General features: G+C 42.9%; 1 protein-coding gene across 6 annotated transcripts in view; it reads left to right on the forward strand.

Annotated features, from left to right (window-relative positions):
- RALYL (RALY RNA binding protein like) overlaps positions 1-21,928 on the forward strand; it is a 2,307,036-nt gene that overhangs the window by 2,270,337 nt on the left and 14,771 nt on the right. For all 6 annotated transcript variants that reach the window (XM_069621283.1, XM_069621281.1, XM_069621285.1 and 3 more), the window contains one exon: positions 11,713-11,768. In XM_069621283.1, coding sequence (XP_069477384.1) covers positions 11,713-11,738 — 26 coding nt within the window. In that variant the 3' untranslated portion in view covers positions 11,739-11,768. The remainder of the gene's footprint in view (positions 1-11,712; positions 11,769-21,928) is intronic.

Here is a 21,928-nt window from a genome sequence, read left to right on the forward strand (position 1 = left end):
TGGACTACCATATGAAGCGTGATATAAGAACCCAATTAAACTTTTTAAAAATAGTCATTGGCAGAGATGGCATTATGAAAATGCCATATGAATATTAGCTCATTTTGACTTTTCAGTTTTCAGACCAGTCAATTGCCAATCATTACAATGTTCAGTGATTAGGAAGAAGAGTGCACCATGTGCAGACTAGTGAACTACTGATAAGTGAATAAAGTGCTTTAAACCTTCCTTCCTAGGGAGAAAGGATAGCTCAGGGGAACGCGCTTGTCTTGGAAGCAAGACAATGCAGCGCAACACAGGTTTGAATCTCGAACCAGCGCTTAGAAACCACTTGTTGGTATTAAGTGTGTTATAAAAGAACAATTATAACATAGTTCTGATACATAGAGTATGTTTAATAGGCATATTCTTGCCATTTGTAGAAAGAAACACTAGTCCAACTTTTAAAAAGTTACATAAAGTTTTTACACTTTTTATTCGACTAATTGAACATGTGATGCTGAAATGGGAGTTCGACTAGCGTTCAAAGGCCTCGAGACTTCTTCATTATATGGTGGTGTCACGATAAATGAGCAACAAAGAAAATCACACACAGATTTGGACATCACTTTTACATTCAAACAAAGACCAGGGACTTCATCCCCTTAAAACTCAAATAAAAAGGTTTCAAAACTTAGATTTTCTTTGATTTTGAACTGTAATAAGGCAGCGTCAAATCCTTTCTCTGCACGTACAATAAATCAGAAAAGTTCGAGTTTTGATAAGTTTTAGTGGACTAACTGAAAATATGATGCTCTGATGGACTACTGCATTTGCTTTTGAAGTCTCAAAGACTCACTTCATTAGATTGTAGCATCCACGAGTGAAGCGAGTGATACCATTAGTACATATTTACATCTAAGGCATTCGAGAAATAGTTGTGAACTTCTTTGCTGGTGTTATTCCTGATTGTCTTATTTGTCTTGTATATAATTTATGAATTTCATATACAAAAAGAAAAACAAGAAATGCAGTGATGTGTTCTTATCTTAGCTTACATAAAGATAACTTTGAAGTATTGCACTATTTAAATAGATGCCTGCATTTGCACTATTAGAAGTAGTCCAGTTTTTTGTGCATTACCACAAATGTAAGAGGTGATGTCTAAAAAGGGGACCTAGTGAATTTATAAATTGTTGTTCTTACCCCTCGGGTTAGCCTCGGGTTGCTAATAGCAGTAAGCACCCCTTCTGGGCCCTTCATCGGGTGCCAGCAGTGCTGGTGCTTGGACCCCTGGCCCGTTACCACCCAGTGAAGCCCCCATACTGGGTGCTTATTGCTATAATAATCCTCTGCAAAATGCAGGTGGGGAGGTGTGGAGACGGAGACAGAGAGGGAAACAGAGGAGAGGGTGACGGAGAGGGAGATGAAGAGTGAGAAGGAGACAGAAAGAAGAGTGAGAGGAGAGGGGGACAGAAAGAAGAGGGAGACAGAGATGTAGACAGAAAGAAGATGGTGGGTAGATATATGATATGATATGATATAATACAGCATTTATAACGTGCCTTAACACACAAGTGTTTCAAGAAGCGACGCGGCATGTGAGGGGAACAGCGGGAAGACAGAGACAACCATCCTACTAGGCCAAGTGGCTTTCAGATCACGAAAGGGCAGGGGAAGGGGGAAGAGGAAAGGTGCGGAGTGGGACAGTGCAGTACATGGGGTAATAGAATAAATAAAACAGTAAGAGAAGTAGGGCTAGCGTGTGACAAATGCAAGGGTAAGTGCAGTGCAAACATCAGGTGTCAAGTGCAGGTGGGGGACTGCAGGGATACAGAAAACAGTCCCCAAGTGCGGGGGTTGCCAGGGAGGCAGTGCAGGTGTGTAACTGGCGGAGGAGGGGACCTGGGCCGAGATCAGAGGGTGGCCAGGTAACCAGTACAGTTTCAGTCAGGTGTTCAGCAGGAGAGAGGAGGAGAGAAAGCAGAAAGCAAAGAGGAATGGTTTGAGGTGCTTCCGGAACCGGAGATGGTTCTCAAGTTTCAGGGAGGTAGGGAGGCTGTTCCAGAGAGAGGCCCCAGCCGAAGAAAGAGATCTACCACCAACTTGTTGCTTGGAGAAGCGACAGACCCTGAGGGAGTTGGAGGCGGATGAACGAAGAGCTCGAGAAGGAAGATATTTAGGAGAGTTGAAGGTATTGAGGCCCCAGGCCCCAGAGGGCCTTGTGGACAATGCAGAGGGTTTTGAACTTAATCCTCACAGCCATTGGGAGCCAGTACAGAGATACGATCGCTGGGCTTGAGACCAAGGACAAGCCTTGCAGTCCTGTTCTGGATGAGTTGCAGAGGGCGTAGAGTAGAAGCAGGCAGATTTAGGAAGAGGCTGTTGCAATAGTCCAGCCTAGAGAGAACCAAAGCTCTGGAGACAGTGAGCTTCTGGGGGAAGGAGAGGAAAGGAAGAATACCTCTGAGGAGATGCAGCTGGTAGTGTGACTTCTTAGAGACATCAGAGATGTGATGAGAGAAGGAGAGTTTGGAGTTGAAGATGACCCTGAGGGTTTTAGCCTCGCAGATGGGAGCAGGAAGAGGGCCAAGAGAGACCAGCCAGAGAGTGACAGGAAAGGATAGAGCGGGTGTGCCGATGAGGAGAATCTCAGTATTGCTGGCAGAGATCATTGGCAGCACACCACTCATGGATAGCAGACAGACAGTCAGGAATGAGAGATGGAGAAGAAGTGGCCGAAGGCAGCCTGAAAATGAGCTGAGTGTCATCCGCATAGCACTGAAAGTTGGGGGAGAGAGCAGCAACATGGTGGGCAAGAAGTGCCAGGTATTGAACAGCCAGGGAGAGAGGTTAGACCCCCTGGGGGACACCACAGGTACAGATAGAGATAGAGGAAGGACCCAAGTTGGACCTTGGAGGGTCGATCAGAAAGGAAAGTGGTCAGCCATGCCAGGGCCTGACCGGTGATACCCAGGTTATCACGGAGATGGTTGAGCAAGATGGCATGGTTGACCGTGTCAAAGGCAGAAGAGAGATCAGGTAAGATGAGGACACGGGGGAGTTGAATTAAAGGTTTGAGAGCAGGTCTTCACAGATGTTCAGAAGAGCAGTTTCCGTGCTTCTGGCAGCTCTGAAGCCAGACTGATGGTCATTAAGACAACCAACAGATTCAGTGTGAAGATTGAGCTGGGAAATGGCCAGCTTTTCCAGGAGTTTGCCCAGGAAGGGAGTGATGGAGATTGGGTGATACTTAGCAGGTCAGGATGGGTCGTAAGATGGTTTCTTAAGAAGAGGGTGCACAAGGGAGTGCTTCAGGGGGGATGGGAAGACTCCAGTGGCAAAGAGTGGTTTGCAGAAGTTGGCCAGAGCAGGAGCCAGGGAGTCAATGTGGTCCTTGATGGTTTTGGAGGAACAGTGATGAACCTGTTTTGATGAGACTTTCATAGATCGGATTTGTCTAGAAACCTCGTCAGGGGAAAGGCAGAGAAGGAGGGAGGAGAGGTGGCCGAAGAGGGGCGAGGGGGAGAGGAAGAGAGAGAGGACAGGATGTCCTGAATTTTAGAGATGAAATGGGAAGCCAGAGCCGTGCAGAGGGCCTGTGAAGGGACAGGAGAGGTAGAGACTGCAGCAGTATTGGCCAGTTCCTTGCAGATTTGAAAGAGTTTGGCTGCGTTGTTAGATGCTGCAGAGACACAGGCTTGGGTGTGAACTTTCTTCTTGGTGCGGACAGAGAGCCGGTATTGCCTTTGGAGCAGGCGGCAGGCCAGTTTGTCAGAGGATGTACCAGAAGCACGCCATTGCCGCCCAGCCACCCTGCACTTGCGATTGAGGGTGACGAGGTCTGAATCGTGCCAGGAATTGCACTTGGCTTGAGCTTCAAGCGGATCCTCATGACAGGGGCAAGAACATCGAGACTATCAGATATAGCAGAGTGGAGCATGGAAAGGGCTGTGTCAGGGTGTGAATCAGCCAAAGGGGTAAGGGAGGTCAGTAAGTAGCGGCGAAAGCCTCAACTGACACACGCTTCATGGCTCGGATAACCGAGAAGGTGGATGAAGTGCTGGAATTGGCTTAGCCTGGGGGGAAGAGAGGGTGAGCTGGGAGGAAAGGAGAAAGTGATCACTCCAGGAGAGAGGAGTGGTGAGAGGGATAGGAAGGGGAAGGTCTGAAGAGATCAGAACATCGAGAGTGTGCCATGCAGAGCGATTCGGGCCAGAGGGGCGAATAGAGAGTGAGAGAGAGTCGCAGAGTTCACGAAAGAGTCCAGAGGAAGGACAGGAAGCATCCAGGTGGATGGTAAAGACTCAGAGATGGAGGAGTTGAGTGGTCGAGGCCAGGAGGGAAGAGGAAAGGTCCACCCATTCAGAGAGGAAGGAGGAGATCTGACCAGGTGGCCGATAGATAGTAGCCACAGTGAGGGAATGCCTATGAGAGAGAGAGAGCCTGCAGACAAGGATTTTGAAGGAGGAGTAGGCCTGCTTAGAAATGGAAGAGGCAGGCATCCACTCAGCGAAGATCAGGGCTACACCCCCTCTGGAGCTGTTGGACCTGGGCGTGGAGAGGATCTTGTAGCCATCAGGGAGGAGAGTGTCAAAGCCTGTGACAGAGCTGGCCATGAACCATGTCTCGGTGATACCGAGGCCATCGAGGTCAAGTTCTTCCAGGAGGCGGCAGATGTCAGAGGAGTGCTTGACGGTTTATAGTGAAAAAACCGAATTACAAAATCTCTGAAAAAAAAAGCTCGAATTCAAAATCTCTGACGCTGAGCGAGCGTTAAGAGTGGCAATGTGGAGAAGGTTGCCAACCTTGAAAGACTTCTGGGGAGGGGTGCAAATCAGAGGTACGCCCTGCAGAGGTGTAGAAGAGGAAGGAGGAGAGGGCAAGGTAGCCAAGGAGGAGACAGCAGGGGAAGGCGAGGAAGCCGTGGAGGGAAGAGAGGGGACAGCAGGGGAAGGAAGGACATTGATGAGGCACGGGAAACGTCTATCAAAGAGGAGAAGATTGGCCTTAGGGCCTTGGACCAAGACGGTAACATCAATGATGACCTTAGAGGAGTGGAAGGAGGCCAGGAGGGCCTCCCACCGGGTGCCACCATTGATGGGAGAAGAAGAGAAAGGGGAAAACACAGAGACCATATGAAGAGTCCATAGGTCTGGCGAGGGAACGACAAAGATGATGTTGTTGAAGGTTTGCCTAGAAGAAGCACTGGTATAGGTGTCAGCGATAGGGATGCCAGGGTTGGAGACCAGGATATCCTTTTTATACTTCTTCCTACCAGATTTAGTGAGGATAGCAGGATAGTCGATAGAGAAGCAGTTAGAAAAGCTAGGAGAGACAGAGAGCACCATAGAGAAGGTCGGGAGAGAAGAGGAAGGGAGTGGGAGGGGTAGGGGAGAAACTAGGGAAGGACACAGGGTGGGGTGCAAGCAGGCGAGCCAAAGAGAGATGAGACTATCTGACAATTGGACAAGACGACAGGCACTCAGACAATGGTAGACAGTTGCTACATAAATGCTTAGCTAAGAAGTCGACCACAGAATGGCACTACTATCACAGTGATATTTAGATACTGGAGAAACACAACTAAGGGCCTGATTCATGGAACATTTTCCTATGGGATTGTGCCATTATAAAACACTTCCATGAATCAGGCCCTAAGTCTGAGAGTCCTGTAAGGGGGGAAAGGACTAGGTTTTACAATGCAATGATAAATACTTTCACAACACAATTTTAAATACTGGGGGAAAAACAGGCCTAGGTTTTACAATGCAATTTTAAATACATTTACAATGCAATTTTGTTTGAACATATCTAGAAAGACACACCGAAGTCTGAGAGTCAGCTATGTGGCCAGGTGGGGGATGGTGTGGCGACTAGGTTCACCAGTCAGATTCCAAACAGCCTATCACAGGAGGGGGGGCGGTCTGTGAGGCAGGAGGAGGGAGGGAAAGGGAAGCAGGACAATGGGGAGAGAGCAAAGGGGCAGGCAGGGCCCGGGGGCCGCAAGACTCCAAAATAAGCAAATTTACTAAGGTCCAGAGGGTCAGGGTACCACCAAGATTACCTACGGTGCCTGGGTGAAGAAAGAGGGAGACAGAGAGGGAGACAAAGAGGGAGAGAACATTAGAATGGCATCTCATCTGTAAAAACATCAAGAAACAGAGGAGTTATTCAAACATAGGAGTGTGCTACTCCTCTCAGGCAAACAAACAGTCCCAAAACGAAGGCAAGAGATCAGAAATGTGTGCACTTGGATAGACTGAGCCCAAGAGAGATATCCAAATGGAGAGAGATAGGTGTGGACAGTTATGAAAAATGTAAATTCACAGGTGTTCACATGTACTTTCAGAAAGATTAATTTGCCATTAATCTAGTGAAGATCTGCCCAATTTCTATCTCTGCCCATTCACTAACTTCCCAGCACAGACGGGATAACTGAAATGAATTCCCCCTGTATTACATATGTGAGTCCCTGCGGCAATGGCGTCTCCTTTAGATCCACCCAGATGCAGTGCACAATGGAGAAAGATCCTTTTCTGCAGAATTGGGTTTCCACTGTTGCGTCACTGGCAAACCCTATCAATCTCCACTCCTGCTAACAGTACACAATGTTTCTGGATGTGTGGAGAGAAAGATATGCCCAATCCATTGCATGTGAGGTACCTATAAAGTGTTGCATCTGAAGCTACTTTTGGAAAGCTGTGGAGCAGATCCTATTTTTACAGTTTGCTGTCAACTCCTGTCCTATTAATCATTTTCCGACATTCGCCTGTGACTTATTTCCCTCCCTCTCTCTCCTGCTGATTCATGACAACGGGAAGGTTGTTTCAGGTGCTCGGGTTTAAAAATGTTTTATGTTTCCATGTCCCACACCACAGAAACGAAATAACTTGGAATATACAAACCTTCTGCCAAGATCTTTTACCGCGCTCGCTGAGAAGGGTTAGGCATATTCTCAGTGTTGTCAGTGTTGTCAATTCACAAATGCCTGCCTTCTCTTTAAGGCAATGGCATGTCCTTTATGTCAGACTAATGCATGCTCCCCAACCATAGAGAACCCTGCTCAGTAAACCTTTTGATGGCCCAGAAGTTCTCATTAGTAGTAACACATACATGTCAGTTTTTTTAAGAACATTTCCACCAAGTGGATACAATAGTAAGCTATCTTGACTCAAATATTGGCCTTGCAGATCCACTCTGGCCATGTTATATGTTCCATATTATCTAGCCAGCAGATGTATCCTTACCCAGTAAATTCAGCAATCTTTAGTACCATATTTCTGTCTGGTGGTGAGTGTAACTCAGCAGATATTTGGACAACACTTAAATCCACCAATACACCTCAGTATGCACAGGCATCACCACCTGGAATTTAAATGCAATAGGAGAAACTGCATCGATATGGTTTCTATCTTTTATGCAAAATCTCAAATTCAATTCCGGTGTTACGTTAGGATCGAATATGTTGCAGATCTTGTTCAATATCAATATGGCTCGCCTCACACACATTCTAGATCTGCACAACATCAGTTGTCACATGTATGTGGACTACACCCATATCCATCTTAAGTTGGAGGACTTAGGGTTCCATGTGATTTCGCCGAACCCCTTTTTTCCGACAGGTGTTTTGCTGCTGGAGTTTTGCCGAAAAATGTAATTGAAATTATTTTTCAATTATTTTTAGGGGTTCCCCCACCAAGCCCCCATTAATTAATTTTTTTGACCTCCCCTCAACCCTTTATTTACCCATTCCAATCCCCCCAAACCAGCTAAAAAAATGTTAATGGGAATTTTTGGCAAAACTCCTGCGCAAAATACCCGTCGGAAAAACGGATGTCGGAAAAAGGATGCGATACCGGGGAATAGATAGTGCCAGCAACTAGGGAATGCCATTTAATCATGGCTAACATTGAATGTTGAAAACCAGTCTCTACCACGATGGTGAGAAGAATGAGTTGTTCTGTCTGGGTCCTATTACCTTATCACCACTCCCTTTTCCTGGTGAGATTCTCCAACACCCTCAAAAACGAACTCTAAAATGAGGTATCCCAAGTCTGAGAGGTGCCTGATGCTTTGAGAATTTCTCACACAGAATCCTCACTGGTCCTCACACTGTTTGCCTTACAGCTATGCTACTATATTGCCCTGTAAACAGGGATTACAAGAAGACTCTACATGTACTCATAATACTCAAAAGTGGGCAGATTCATGACACCCGCCTCATATGTGGCACATGACAACATGAGCACATTGTACCATCGCTGAAAAACCTGATTTACTCCCAATAAAGGATCTATATAAAGGCCCTGTACTATGCCCACAAGTCAGTACACTGCCAGGTTCCAAAATGCCTTTGTGAAGATTTTCCAGCCCTGCTCTCCAAGCAGAAGCCTAATGTCAGCCGTCTTGAACATCCATACTATATAATCATTTAAAAACAAATGGTTAATTGCTTGATATTATTCTGTGTTCAAGGATCTATCTGGTCTAGAGTACTAGTATGTACTTTTAAATCCTCGTTTATATTGTTGAAGAGGGAGATCAATGATTTTAAAACAAAGTTGAGCGCAGAGATCGAGGTTGGACCAATGATTCAAGACTGCCCAAATTCTTTTTTAAGTTTTGTGCAATGCTGGAGGAGGGTATAAAGGTATTTTGCAATGATAGTTGTTGAATATACATTGCTGGAGACTTTGATAATAAGGACAACATTTCTCTATTAATGTGAGAATTTGCAAGTGCATCCTCATAATAACTTGGATTGGACTCATGCATGGCAGGAGAAGGAACTTGCAGCAGAGAAGGCAACAATGTCATGTATCGGTTCTCCTTGCTGCATCGTTGGAACCTCCGCTCACCGCTGTACCCATGGCTGTGCCCTTTCCAAGATGCCGGCTCGCTGGCTCCATTACGGCCCATCCCAAAATGGCGGTTTGCTGGTTCCATCACGCCAATCCTAAAATGTCAATTCGCTGGTTCCCAAACGCCAATCCCAAGATGGCGGCTGTATTCCTTCCTGCTTTTGTTCAGCCTCCATTCCTGAAAATTTCCCCTCCTGCTCCTTCAATAGTTATTGAAGTCTAGTTCCTTTTGGACTTCTTATTGCTTACCTGTCCTTCAGAAAACCTGTTGGACTTCGAAGTCTTGGCAAGAATCCTTCGCTGCTTGGTTTTTCCCTCTCCTAGAGGAGGTTTTTTTCCACTGCTTCCATGGCCCTTTTTTTGGGGGTACACCACATTAGTTGTTTCTGTGAAACCAACAGGGTGGCTTCCTCAGAAGGTAGGCCCTATTTCACAAAAATGTCACACTGCAAGACCCTGGTAAGACCGGCTCTTCACAAATGGGTGCTGTAAAAAGGGAGGAGTTGACTCTATTTGATTGAGACTCATGGTTGAAACATGGTATGCAGTTTGTGTCGATGTCTACTTTGAAAGGGAAAAAGTCTGTGATTTTGGTATACGGTTTGGAGCCATTAACTGAGGCCAACTCTGTCAGCGTGATTAGTGCTTCCAAAAGCTGTGATGCATCCAGTACCTGGAAGGGCCTTTCAGAATGATCCCCGGCCACAAAGCCTAAACTTTTCGAGTGTTGTAAATTTGGCACTTTTGCCTTGAGTTGTAAGAAGTGCTGCATTTATGATACATTTGAATAGGCAATACAATTGAAAAACATATTCACCCGCAGCTCACAGCTCCACCAACTCCACCAAAAACTGCCATGTCTGCACGTGTCTGTGCAATTGAGTGGTGACTATCAGAGCAGGTGATGCCAATTAGAAAACAAACGTTAGCCACAAACAGCGAAATGAAGATCTCGGCCACAACTGCACTTGTCCTTGCACCTCAATGTGCACGCATGCTGAGTGCGCTCCTGTGGTTTTTGTAGTGGTGATTATCAGAGCAGTTGAGGTCAATTAGAAAACGAACGTTCACAGTTGTAGAATGATCTCTCAATCACCAGGGCTCTGTAGCATTGAAATCATTGAACCTTTCCTAGTCTTGCCTCACCCATGACCCAACGTAAGTAATCTGCACAAATTCACTAAAACTACTGACTGGGCCCCCCTACATGGTGAAGGAACCCTAAGACCCCCCCAAAAGGGAGAATCCCCTCCTCTGGGGACATCTTCATCTCAGCCATTGCCAGAATCCAAACTGCTCTTCTCAGGCTCCAGGCATCATATCTGCTCACAGGGCCCTAGCCACACCTGTCATTCGCACCACAGTACATGGTTCGGTGGTCTGTCACTCACTTTTACCTAGCAATGGGTACTCCGCGGTTGCATAAACCTTGGATACCACACACACGCTCAGGTGAGAAATCTGTCGCCGCAGTCATTCAGGCAGGCCGTCCAGTGAAAGCACAGTGATGTCATAATGTGTTATGTCCAGGAATTCAGGAAAATTAAACCTCTCTGAGCCCAGCCTAAACTCCTAAGAGAGAATTGTGATTAGACATATTACAAACTGGCTGTTGCTGATCCCTAAATAACCATGGTGTTCGAATTACATGACATATTATCGCATAACACATCATGACATGTTATGAACTGTCTTCTCGTGATATGTCATGTTCACGTGGGCGTATACTCAGGAAGTCAGAATCTTGCGTCTGTGATTCCTACCATGGCAGGCATGCATTGCAAGTTGTGTAGCCAAAACAATGACCTGTGCTGTCAGAGGACCAAGCCAGGCCTGTCTGTTAGCAGACTGACTGGGACAGGCAGTTTGGCAGTCTGCAACTCCACAGTAGACACAACTTGGACACGTGGAGTCTTTACTGCTGTGTCCATGTTTTCGTACAGCCTTGCTTACCATTGAAGCCCTAGAGTGACAGAGGGGTTGGACTCCCTTCCGTCCTCCTCTGACAATAGAAGGAAAAACCATCTAGGAAAGGGCTATTCAAGATGGGCAATGATGCGTTAGGTGAGCATAATGGAAACGGCGCATCATCTGATGCCGAATGGAAAGTTACGTGCAATGGCGACGTAACGCTAACTAAGCAATTGTATATTAAGTGGTTATTCTAGAAATCGGAAATGATGTGTCAACTGAGCATAATGGGAACTGGCAATGATATTCTGACTGGGCATGAGATCATTTCAACATCTTTTCTAATGGACACGCCTAATGATGTGCTAAATGGGTTTGCTGTAAACTGGCAATGATGTGTTAACTACACAAAATGTAACTGTGTGGTATTTCCTAAAAAAAGTTGCATACAAAAGCTCAGAGAACAATATTTGCTGTTCACAATATGTGGAGCTTTAGAGTGGCATTGGCAGTTTTATTAAAAAAAGTAATTTCTGCAAACTGAACCATATAGAAGTTAGTATATTCTACCATATGGCATGACAGGCTGTTTGAACAGCCTGAAGGTTGCACCTATCCTGTTAATTCAACAACAAAGAAATTAACACTATTCATGAAGGAATAAAGATAAAAACAGACTGAAACGTATTGATATGCTGTGTGGTAGTTGACTGCTATGGAATCAACAACACAAGATCAGAAATGCAATGGGATTTTTTGAAACCGTATGATCAAATATTTCCCATGGTTAAATCATTTATCAAAACTGCATGAAGCATCTGGGGAATGATTATGCTGTTCCAAGAAAACAGACGAATACAACTAGTGCATTTGTGTACCTGTTTAAATGCAGTGTGCCTGTTTTATAATTATAGATTGTGCCTGCTTCAATATTTCTTCTCCATTTTAATTCCCTTAGATGGACAACCATGTATCGGACATTGAGGACACCAGCAACTGAAGACCAAAGGCCAGGTAAAACTTTACTGAATGGAAAATTCATCAACGCTTTATAATGTGAAGCCCTGAACTTGCTGCACATACCCTCATTCCTTGTGAGTCCGTAGCAGGAAATAAATGATAACACAATTACCCCCCAGCCACATCATGAGTGTGAAACTAAATGGGAGGACATTTCTCCAGCACATGGATGGGGGTATTTCCTCCAGAGTTGTGGGGAAATCTACCAGTGGTAATTACTCAAATCTCCAATAGAGTCTTGTTGGTCTCCGTAAAGGGGAATAAAACAAACTTGGAATTTGGAGGATGTACCCCTGATTCCGGAAGTGGAACAGTATTTGAGTTTTGTTAAGGATTTCAATCAGGCGACACACACCTTGGTCTCGGCCTAGTATGCAGAGCACGACTGAAATGCTTATCTCTTTATAGTATATAGATTCAATATTGAGATGGTACACCACTCATATCACACCCCATTTTCAAATACCCCAGGTCACAATGGACCAGGAACCAGGCTGGTTGGTAAGATGCAATATTTTTTTTTATTTTAAAATTCAAAAGAAATCATACAATTTTTAATATGGGGTAACATCACCAATGGGGTGATAATTACAATGAGAATGTGAGCAATGCACAGAGTTTACCCTTCTAGTGGAACACATACACAGCACAGCAGAATAGGAGCACTTTCTGATTTAGGAAAGATAGCACCCAAGTTAGGATTTCCCCCTGCAATGTTCCCTCAACCCACAAATAATTAATTCTGAGTGGATAAACAGACGCAGCGGCTAATCAGTAATAAGAAACAGGAAACAGAATCCAAATCTGACCTTCCCTCCCCAAATAAGAGAGAAAAACGGATTTTAAACCCCTTGCAGTGTTATGAAATGACCCTCAGAAATGGACAAATAAATAATGAATGTGTGTTCAAAACCTTGAAGCAAATATAATTCCTCACTAAAGTACCAATGCAAAGACACTAATTATCACAAAGAATGGATTACCAAGAGCATACAGTTCGAAATTGAGTGGAAAGTTTAAAACAGATTGCAGCAAAATTACACATGTAAAAGTTGAATTTTTTCAATTCCCGCCTTAAATTACCCAAACGGTTTCTAATAATAACGGGTGAAATACTTTGATTTGGATTTATTTGGCTGGGGATAGAAGTATATCACAGGGACAATATGGAAGTGAAAGTAAGTCTCTAGCTGGTAAATTGGAGGAGTTATACAAGATCTAAAAAGGTGCGGTTTGAGTAAAATGAAGCCGTGAAATAGGAAAGGAAATCTGTTGTGACAAGAACAGTTTTTCTCTACACTAGCGTATTCAGGCTAGGCCACCAAAGACAGACACAGTAACATCCAAAGTTGATTCGCAAGTTCAACCCTATCACCCCAGCGCCCAACCCTGGCTGAAACCAGTCCGATCACTCGAAATATGACTAATGGCATAGGATTACACAAGACAAAATTGAAAAGAGATGGCGCTAGCACTAGAAATCAAGGGCAGGGTTGCACGGATAATTCTGATGGTTTTACAGGTTATCAGGATAAGGATAGGATGGCTTAGAGAGTGGGATAAGGACAAAGACAAGACAAGGTATACTTTGGATTTCTATGGGGTGGTAATTTATACTTACAGTCCACTTTTTAGTTTGGGATTTTTGGATTGCCAACGGTCTGGTCACCACGCGACAGCGCGCCTGGCAAAAAGCAGGGCGGTTCTGGTTACCGGATGGCACTTCTGGAATGGCAATTCTGGTCACTGGATACTAAAGGTCAGCTGGATGGCAGGATTGCAGGATAGCAGGATGGCAGCGGTCATGCAGTTATTGGGCAACAAGCCAGGCTGGTTCAGGATGCAAAAGGGAGATTAGTGGGTTTTCAGATTTGAGGCCTGCTGGGAATAAGATCAGCACTGTTCGGGTTTTGCAGTGGGCCTTGGAGTAGGTCAGCAATACTTTGACCTTGTAGTTGGGATTTGGAATCTGGATGATGAATGGAACAGGAATGCAGGAAGAGTGTGTGTCTAGAGTCTTGTCAGGGACTCTTATTTATAATGCATAGTGACATCATCAAAGTATATGGCTGGGGCAGGCTTAACTAAACACGCCTCTAACAACTGGATTGGACAAGGGTGATAGTCTCCACCTCACTCTCAGCTGATTGGATTTCCAGAAAATGTCAGATTTATGATGTGAGTTTTACAATGTCCAAACCTACTTTACTTAAAATCCATTTTTGCCCTAAATGGCACCTTCATACAGTGGAAACATCTAAGCAGGTTACATATTTTATGCAGCACATAGCAGTCCAATCCTCCAGTTTGTGAGTCCTTGTTTCGCCCTTCTACTAGTTTTTCGTGCTTTTCAATGGGATTTACATTACTCAAAAGTCTATAACTTTATACATGGGTGTGGATTATCATTATCATATGCATTTGCAACATGGATGCTTTTCTTGTAATTTGCAATACTTTGCCATTTCTATCCCCAAGGTGTCAGTGAATTGTACAATGTCTTCAATGGAAGCTCATAAAATCATATTTGAACTATAACATTTTTGCATTTTTACAAAGTCTTGCTGCAGAGATAAACGTCTTTAAGGTTTATTTATGAATTGGTCTCTGGAAGCAAATGGCAATCCTTTGTCACTGGACCATTTTTTCCTCTCTTCAGCAGCCACCAACTGTCACTTCCTCCAGAGCAAGGTGGGGGTTTACAGCTTGATTGAAGGTTTATTGCCCCCTCCCCACTTATCACTTCCTTGTACTGGGAGTTTCATTGTCAGTGGGTTCATCCCAGACTAAATTATTTCCAACCTAGTAATTATCAGTGGGGTGTTAGTCTCTGCTGAGGGTTTATGGCGTGGCTCCATTCCTAGGGGTAAGCGTTAACTCTGCCAATCGGAATAACCTGTTTTGGACAGCTTGCAAATCCAGCCAAGGCCGTTTAAAACCTTTATTGTCTGATATTTGGTCCTGAATTAAAACAGCTATGGAATAAAATAGCCCATGTATGTATTTTCACCAGCCACAAACCCCTTCACATTGCTAGGTAATGGCAGGCTCTCATTCCACAGTTTACCTTTGAAACTGGCACTTTTCTCCTTTCATTTTGCAAAGCCCATTTTTTACACATGGTGCACAGCTGGCCTTTCCTTTTACCTTTGTTTTTGCATCTTCATCAGATTCCCACTCTGTCCTACAGCTATAGTTCTTTTCTTGTATGCAGGAGTTTGGTTTGAAGCACAGATGCATTGAAACTGACATGGCTCAGATAGCTGGAGTCTCTTTTGAACTATTGAGCTTTGATACATTTGTAAGGAAATGAACGCGTTTTCCTGTGCGGGAAAAGTGAAGCTCCTTGTTGATTTTTCTCAAAGTTGGTTTGCCTGGTTTTGCTGAAACACAACAAGGTGTCCTGGGCATGGCAGGGCCTTATTGATCACAGTTGTTTAAGAAATACCAGATGGAATTAGCGTCAAAGCAGCATTTTTTTAAAGGTGAACATGTTTCCTTTTCAATGGGGATTTTGGGGTCTTCAGCAAAACAGTGCTGCCTTTTCACTTTCTTCCTTTTGTATATGTCAGAAAACACTGGCACGCTCTTTCAGTGTGTCCCCTTGTTCCATCCTGCCCAATGTATGCTTGACAAGAAGGTGAAGCCATCTTTCGTTACTGCAAAATGCAGTTGTGAGACCATGGCACTCACAGGAGCCAGAGCAGCCATTTTGGTGTTTCTGCGCAAATGCAGCTCGGTGATGTAGGGAAATACTGTTGAGTGGGTCAATATATCCCACAGTTTGGCAGAATTTGCTAGATAATTCTCATGACCCCATAATGAGGCCACCTTTATGCACAATGCTTTTAACCTTGAATAGACTGACAAATCCACTGAGAGAGCAGCAATCTTCTCTGACACAAATTGTGGAGTACGATTGCATTGCAATATTTCAAGACATCTCACACACTTACCAAAGACACCTATATTATAAGGTTACCTGCCCACAAGAGCCATTATGAGTGTTGTATTTTAAACTTGAATTTCAGCATTTGTGAGAGAAGTTCCTGTGCACCCAAAGTATACTATAGCCCCTATGAAACAGTGTTCTGTGGTGGCAAATGTTAATACTATGTGTAGCATTTTATGTGTAATAGAGAGTCATGCCAGCATCATATGATGTATGCGTGTACATTTCCGTTGCTTCAACTGTCAAAGACATGAAGTTCCATGTCACCTACAATTACACATCACCTTAATCGGTGTGAATGTTATTATATAAGGAGGAAACAGAGATTGGCAGAGGTTGTGGCTGTATATGGATTGTGGGCATTCTTTTTCTTTGAGACCTCCTTTCTTGGAATGCTCATAGCCCATCCTCTGTGTTACATATGGGAACTTGCCAAAGAGGAAACTCCCTTAATGCAAGCAACTTTGCGGCTTCCGCGGATCAAATTGTGGGAAGGCTGAATGTTCCTCCCATTGGATTGGTAAGGGGGGCTGTTTTTAATTATAAAATTGAATACACTAGTAGTTTATTGATCAATTGTGTATTGGTTGTTGATCACTTGAGTATGAGACATTTCCATTAGGAGACTCAGTGAAGACCAGTGCATTCTTTGTTTCTTTTGAAGGGTCTGCATTCACAACAGCCCACCCCGATAAATTAGCAAGCTGTGGGTGAGATCGCTTAAGGTACTATGAGTTATATTTCATGAATAAGTGCTGTAGCATTAAGAAACACTTAATTTAGACAACTACTTCAGGAAGACAAAGGAGAAGATGTGGAGGAGATGAGAGACAAGAGTACAAAAGGAAGAAGCATGAACGGCCACCACAGAAACACTAATTGTTAATCTCACTGCAAAGGTAACTTTCAGTAGAAGAAAAATCATTAATTGAAAGGGGATTATCTTTTGTATCATAAAACACATTTGACAGTACAGAAACTTAAAATGATGTATTTACATTGTTGAAACTAGAAACAGAAAACAATTTCAGAACAACCCTCTTCTATTGCATACCTAATCTCAATTGTGCCTAAGACCTAGAGTATTAAGCAACCTTATTATTAAACGAAGACAACTTTCTAAATAGTTTATACATTCTACATTCAATAGTGATATAGCTGATGCCTTTCACAAGGCAGCAATACAGGATGCAGACCAATTGGGAACAAAGAATTGAAACTCACAAAAGAAGAGAGAAATGCTCCAAACATAGTACAGAATATTTGGAATTCCAAGCACTTAACACTTTATCCAAAAGTACATCAAGAGGGATAAAACCAGCTGACAGTGGTGGGAACAGAGTATTTGCGAATTGAGAAGACTACGATGGAGAAGCTGTAATAACTGTAACTTAGGTGATTTACTAAACCAACCCAACTTATAGGAATAACCAACAACAAACAAATGAGACAGTCTGGTAGCAGTTCCTACCTTACAGGTGCACGGAGGGGCTGCACTGGATCCTGATAAAATGAAGGATACCCTGCAACCCCCTACGCGGTCAGCACTACAAAGGCTACCCCCCGGAGACAGTCCCTGGGAAACCCTCGAGGGGGAAAAAACCCTGTGCTGAGCTGCTTGGGAGCATGGGTGAATGCCCTCCTTTCCGCTGAAATTTTCAGCAATATTCTTGCTTTCTGGTCTCTGAGGTTTGTTGTTTGTTCTAATTAGCCCAGCTGCAGATGTATTTAAGAACAATCATTAGCTAAACAACAGAACAGATGAAGGAAAATAAATATTAAAGAAAAGCTCCCAGTCCCTTACTGAAGTGATAAAAAAAGACTGGTGATTCAATAGCAGAGGCAGAGCAAGGAGACTGTGTTCGCTGAGCCTTCAAGTACTATGAGGTAATTAAATAATTAGCTCAGATTGTAACATTATTTGCCAAAGGAAATATCAGGTAGAAGCGAGTTAATGTAAGAAAAGGGCTTCTCCACCTGCAAGGGATGAAGACTGAGCAACCTCGCCAGTGGAACGAGGATTTTGAGCAAGTTGGTGAAAGGGATTCTGGGAATGGTAGTTCCTGGGAGAGAGAGAGTAGTTCTCAAGACCAAAGCGGCTTCCTACATGCAAAAGAATAAAAACAAAGCCTTTCAAAACCTCTGTCAACTGCGTAACAAGGAGAAACTCAAAGTACTAAGCTGCACCTACCGGAAAACTGTGTAACTGGAATTACGAGGGAAGGCAATGAAGTTGAGCAGAAGGAGGATCGAAAGAGGTCACCGTTCCAGAGATGATTTCCTGATAAAATGTGTAAAGAAAGGTATACAATAAAGCAAGTTACAAGGATCCAAAGAGAAATAGAAACAAGGGAAGATACAGAAATGCCCTGAAATGTACTCATGGAGCCCATTGATCATCCACAAAGTTTCCTGCCGCACCACAATCAATAAGAGCAGGAATATTTTGCACTTCTTTGTTGCCAAATCTTAGGGAGACCTTCAAAACGATCATCCCTGTGTTGATAACCCCTGAGGGGATAGGTAATGGGGGCAGCAAAGCATTTGATGAGGAACCGGTGTCAATCAATGGTTCCTGGACCGTGGTTCTGGCTTTTCCCGACTTTCACAGAGGAGCAATTGGGCAGTCCTGCACCATGTGAGTATTTGCTCCACAGTACATACATAGTCCCAGAGTACGTCTGCGAGACTGTTCCTTTGGAGATAACGGACCCCTGGATGCAGCCCCTAATTGCATAGGTTCATCTCCCAAAGAGGAGGGTTTAGATGTTGTAGATGTTTCTATAGAGGGTCTATATGTCCGTCCCTTCTTCCTTTCCAATTGTCTTTCTTTTAAACGATAATCTATTTGTAGAACCAATGCAATAGATTCGGCCAATGTTTGGGGCCGGGGTACTCGAGACAATTCGTCTTTGAAATCCTCTGAGAGTCCCCTGCGAAATATTATTGTTAATGCTTCGTCTGACCATCTCGTTTCACCTGACATTTGCTTAAAACGAGTAATGTAAGACAAAATATCTTGGTTCCCTTGTTTGAGATCTAATAAGTGTTCCTGTGTGCCACTGTGAGTTCCTGGCGACCAAACATGCTTTTTATGCTATTGCAAAATGCAGTGTAAGAGTCAAGAATAGGATTTGTGGTGGTCACCAAAGGAGTGGCCCAGGCTAGTGCTGGTCTCGTCTTCTGGGAAATCATATACCCAACCATGTCGAGATCAGTATGAAAATAGGCCCCCTTAAAGGCAAATTGTATTGAACAGGAGTCTAAAAACTCCTTTACCTTGTGGGGGTTCCCGTCAAGGGACCTGGTGGTACTTCCGAACAATGTGGTGTCCGAATACCCTGTTGCAACTGTAACTGTTGTTGTCTCAGTGTGGCAGTATCCTGCTGCTGCTGCTGTCGGAGATTGACATTCTCCTGCTTCAGCTGCTGAACTTCTGCTGTCAAAGACTGAACCGCAGCAATGAGCTGCTGAATTTGTTGTTGTTGTTGTTGGGGGTCCATATTTTAGAAATTGATCCCTCCGCTATGCCGGAGATGGACGTTATGAAATCTCTACCAGAGTTTTCAATGGATACTATGGGCGTCACTAACTGTAATAAATGTAACTTAGGTGATTTACTAAACCAACCCAACTTGTATGAATAACCAACAACAAACAAATGAGACAGTCTGGTATATTGAAAACAATCAAATAAAGACAACAAAATTCAGAAAATAAACTTTCTCAAATTCTTTCTTAAATGACACAATCGCACACTGAACAGCCCCGCCGAAAAAACACTGCATGGTGATTTCTTTGGTATCCAATGAAACTGTACAGTTACAGACCTTTACCATAAGGAAGCAAAACAGGTGGAACAGAGATTTACAACAAGAGAATATGATATGAAGAAACTTACAATTATTCAAGAAAAGGTATGCAAAATTGATAAACCCAACATTTTGAAAACAAAACAAATTAATCAAAAAGCTGATTATTTGTAAAATACAAGAATGATTACCATATAAAAACAATCATAGTGGCAATGTGTACACTCTCTTAAAAACTTTGTACTTATGTCTTCAGTGTATTGATTTAAAGGATTGCATCTGCTTCAAACCAATGATCACCTATAAAAATTGCCAAAACCTGAAAAATAAATGACATAAGAGTATAATACTAAAAATGGAGTCACAAACAACTTGGCTACAGTCACAACCTTAGAGAGTTCCACAAATGTGGCAACTGTACCTACCACCAATATTAAAAAATATTACAACTTTTTTCAAATTTTCCACATACATAGAACCAAGAATATAGGAATTGATAAACTTCAAAACTATGTGCACCAAATTGAGTTTGGAATGCATCTGATGTAAATATTATATTATATTGGGAGCACTATTTGATCACTAAAAGCATGTATCAAACAGAATCTAGGAGCTATCAAAACATGCAATTAGCCACATCCTGTAGTGGTACACTGGGAACCACTTATCAGGATATCCAAAAGATCAAGTTTTGTGGCATTAAAAATAGTCAGAAGAAGCAAGGTGGAAGTAATAGAGAATTAGATCTATGACAAAGAAATGATTGTCATAAATTAAACAAAAGCATTAAAATTAGGTTGGGATAAAAAAAACTTGACATTGAGATTTGTATTCGAATTGAGGCCAACTACTTACTCCTCTAATCACCAGGAAGAACCTTATTCTCATTTAGAAATTATTCATAAACATCTACATAGGGGGAACACACAATTGATGGATCACATCCCTGTATTATGAATCATCAGGACATTTGTTCAGATACAATATTATTTCTATACTGATAAGCGCTCAACAACAATTTGTGCACAAAAGTTTGTGAAACATGGCCAACAATTGTATTATTCAGCTCTTGGCAATCAGAGCATCATTAAACATGAGAGAACATATAATACCACAACCCTTCAATAATGGCCTCATTTAATCACAACATAGTCCTTCTTCTTAGAATGGTTAGACAACACTGGTATAAAAAGTCCCCTTTCCATTCCCAGAATCCTATGAACATATACGTTGAACTAAAAACTGTTTAAATGAAAGAAGCCCATTCTCTAATTCTACAACGATATGAACACATACATTTAACTAAAGACGAATAATCGACGAATAATCGAAAAACATGATGAATGACATTATAAACGTAAGATCTCTCACACAATTCAAAACATACTTTAAGACAAATTATTTTACTGTCATGTTAATGGCAGAAAGGGGACACAGAACAGAATATCTATTTCTGCCACCCATATCCTCTGTGTCATACAAAGGTGACAGCATTTACGCAAGCATGACATAGTCATGCAGGCAAAAATGCTGTGGATTGTTCCTATGGAATCCACCTATTTATTTACATGAGCAAAAATCAGGCAAATCCAACAGCAATCAATAGTAAATTCTGCCTGCTATGCATAAAAGGTGGTGTTTACCATATTTGCATTGCAAAGTGTAAAAACAAAGGCGTACCGAGAAGTACGCCTACATTTACACTTTTGTTTTGCATTTTGGAATGCAAATGAAAGAATTGAATGGATGTGACTTAAGCACAATCATAGGTGGTCCCCTCAATGCAATTTACAGGACATTTTAGAAATGACCTCCTGTCCTCCTGTATCTTCTAATTTGGGGCACAGCTGAAACCCATGCAATCAGATCATGGCAAGAAGCAGGAGAAAAAACACATAAGAGAATGAACAAGCAGAGAAATTTCTGGAAGTGTACTGTCATGACGGCTGCACATGAGTATAAGTGATATGGATGCATTCACTGGAATACTACGCAAGATCACTGATGGCAGTGAATCAGAATCATCATCACTGCCATACCACCAAGACCCTACAGAGTAGCATTCATCTTCAATTGAGTACATCCAACAGCCTGTACCAATGGCTCAAGGCATATGACAAGCTGGTGCATAACTCCACCCAATATTCCCACTGGTATCAATTGTGTAAGTACTACACAAATAATAGGGATCATAGAACGAAATTATTGATAAGGAAACTTAAAAACATATCTATACTGAGTGCTTGTGATTAAATAAAAAATAAACCCCTAAAGTTTATAATGTGGTTTCTCAGTCCCTTTTGTTATTAATCCAACTGGGGTCAGGATGCAAGGAGTTTCAATATTTGTTATACAAAGTATAGAATCGTGAGCATATTTAATGTGATCAG

This window comes from Ambystoma mexicanum, chromosome 5q (genome assembly GCF_040938575.1).
Source record: "Ambystoma mexicanum isolate Mex_15411 chromosome 5q, UKY_AmexF1_1, whole genome shotgun sequence".
NCBI classification, from domain to species: Eukaryota; Metazoa; Chordata; class Amphibia; order Caudata; family Ambystomatidae; genus Ambystoma; species Ambystoma mexicanum.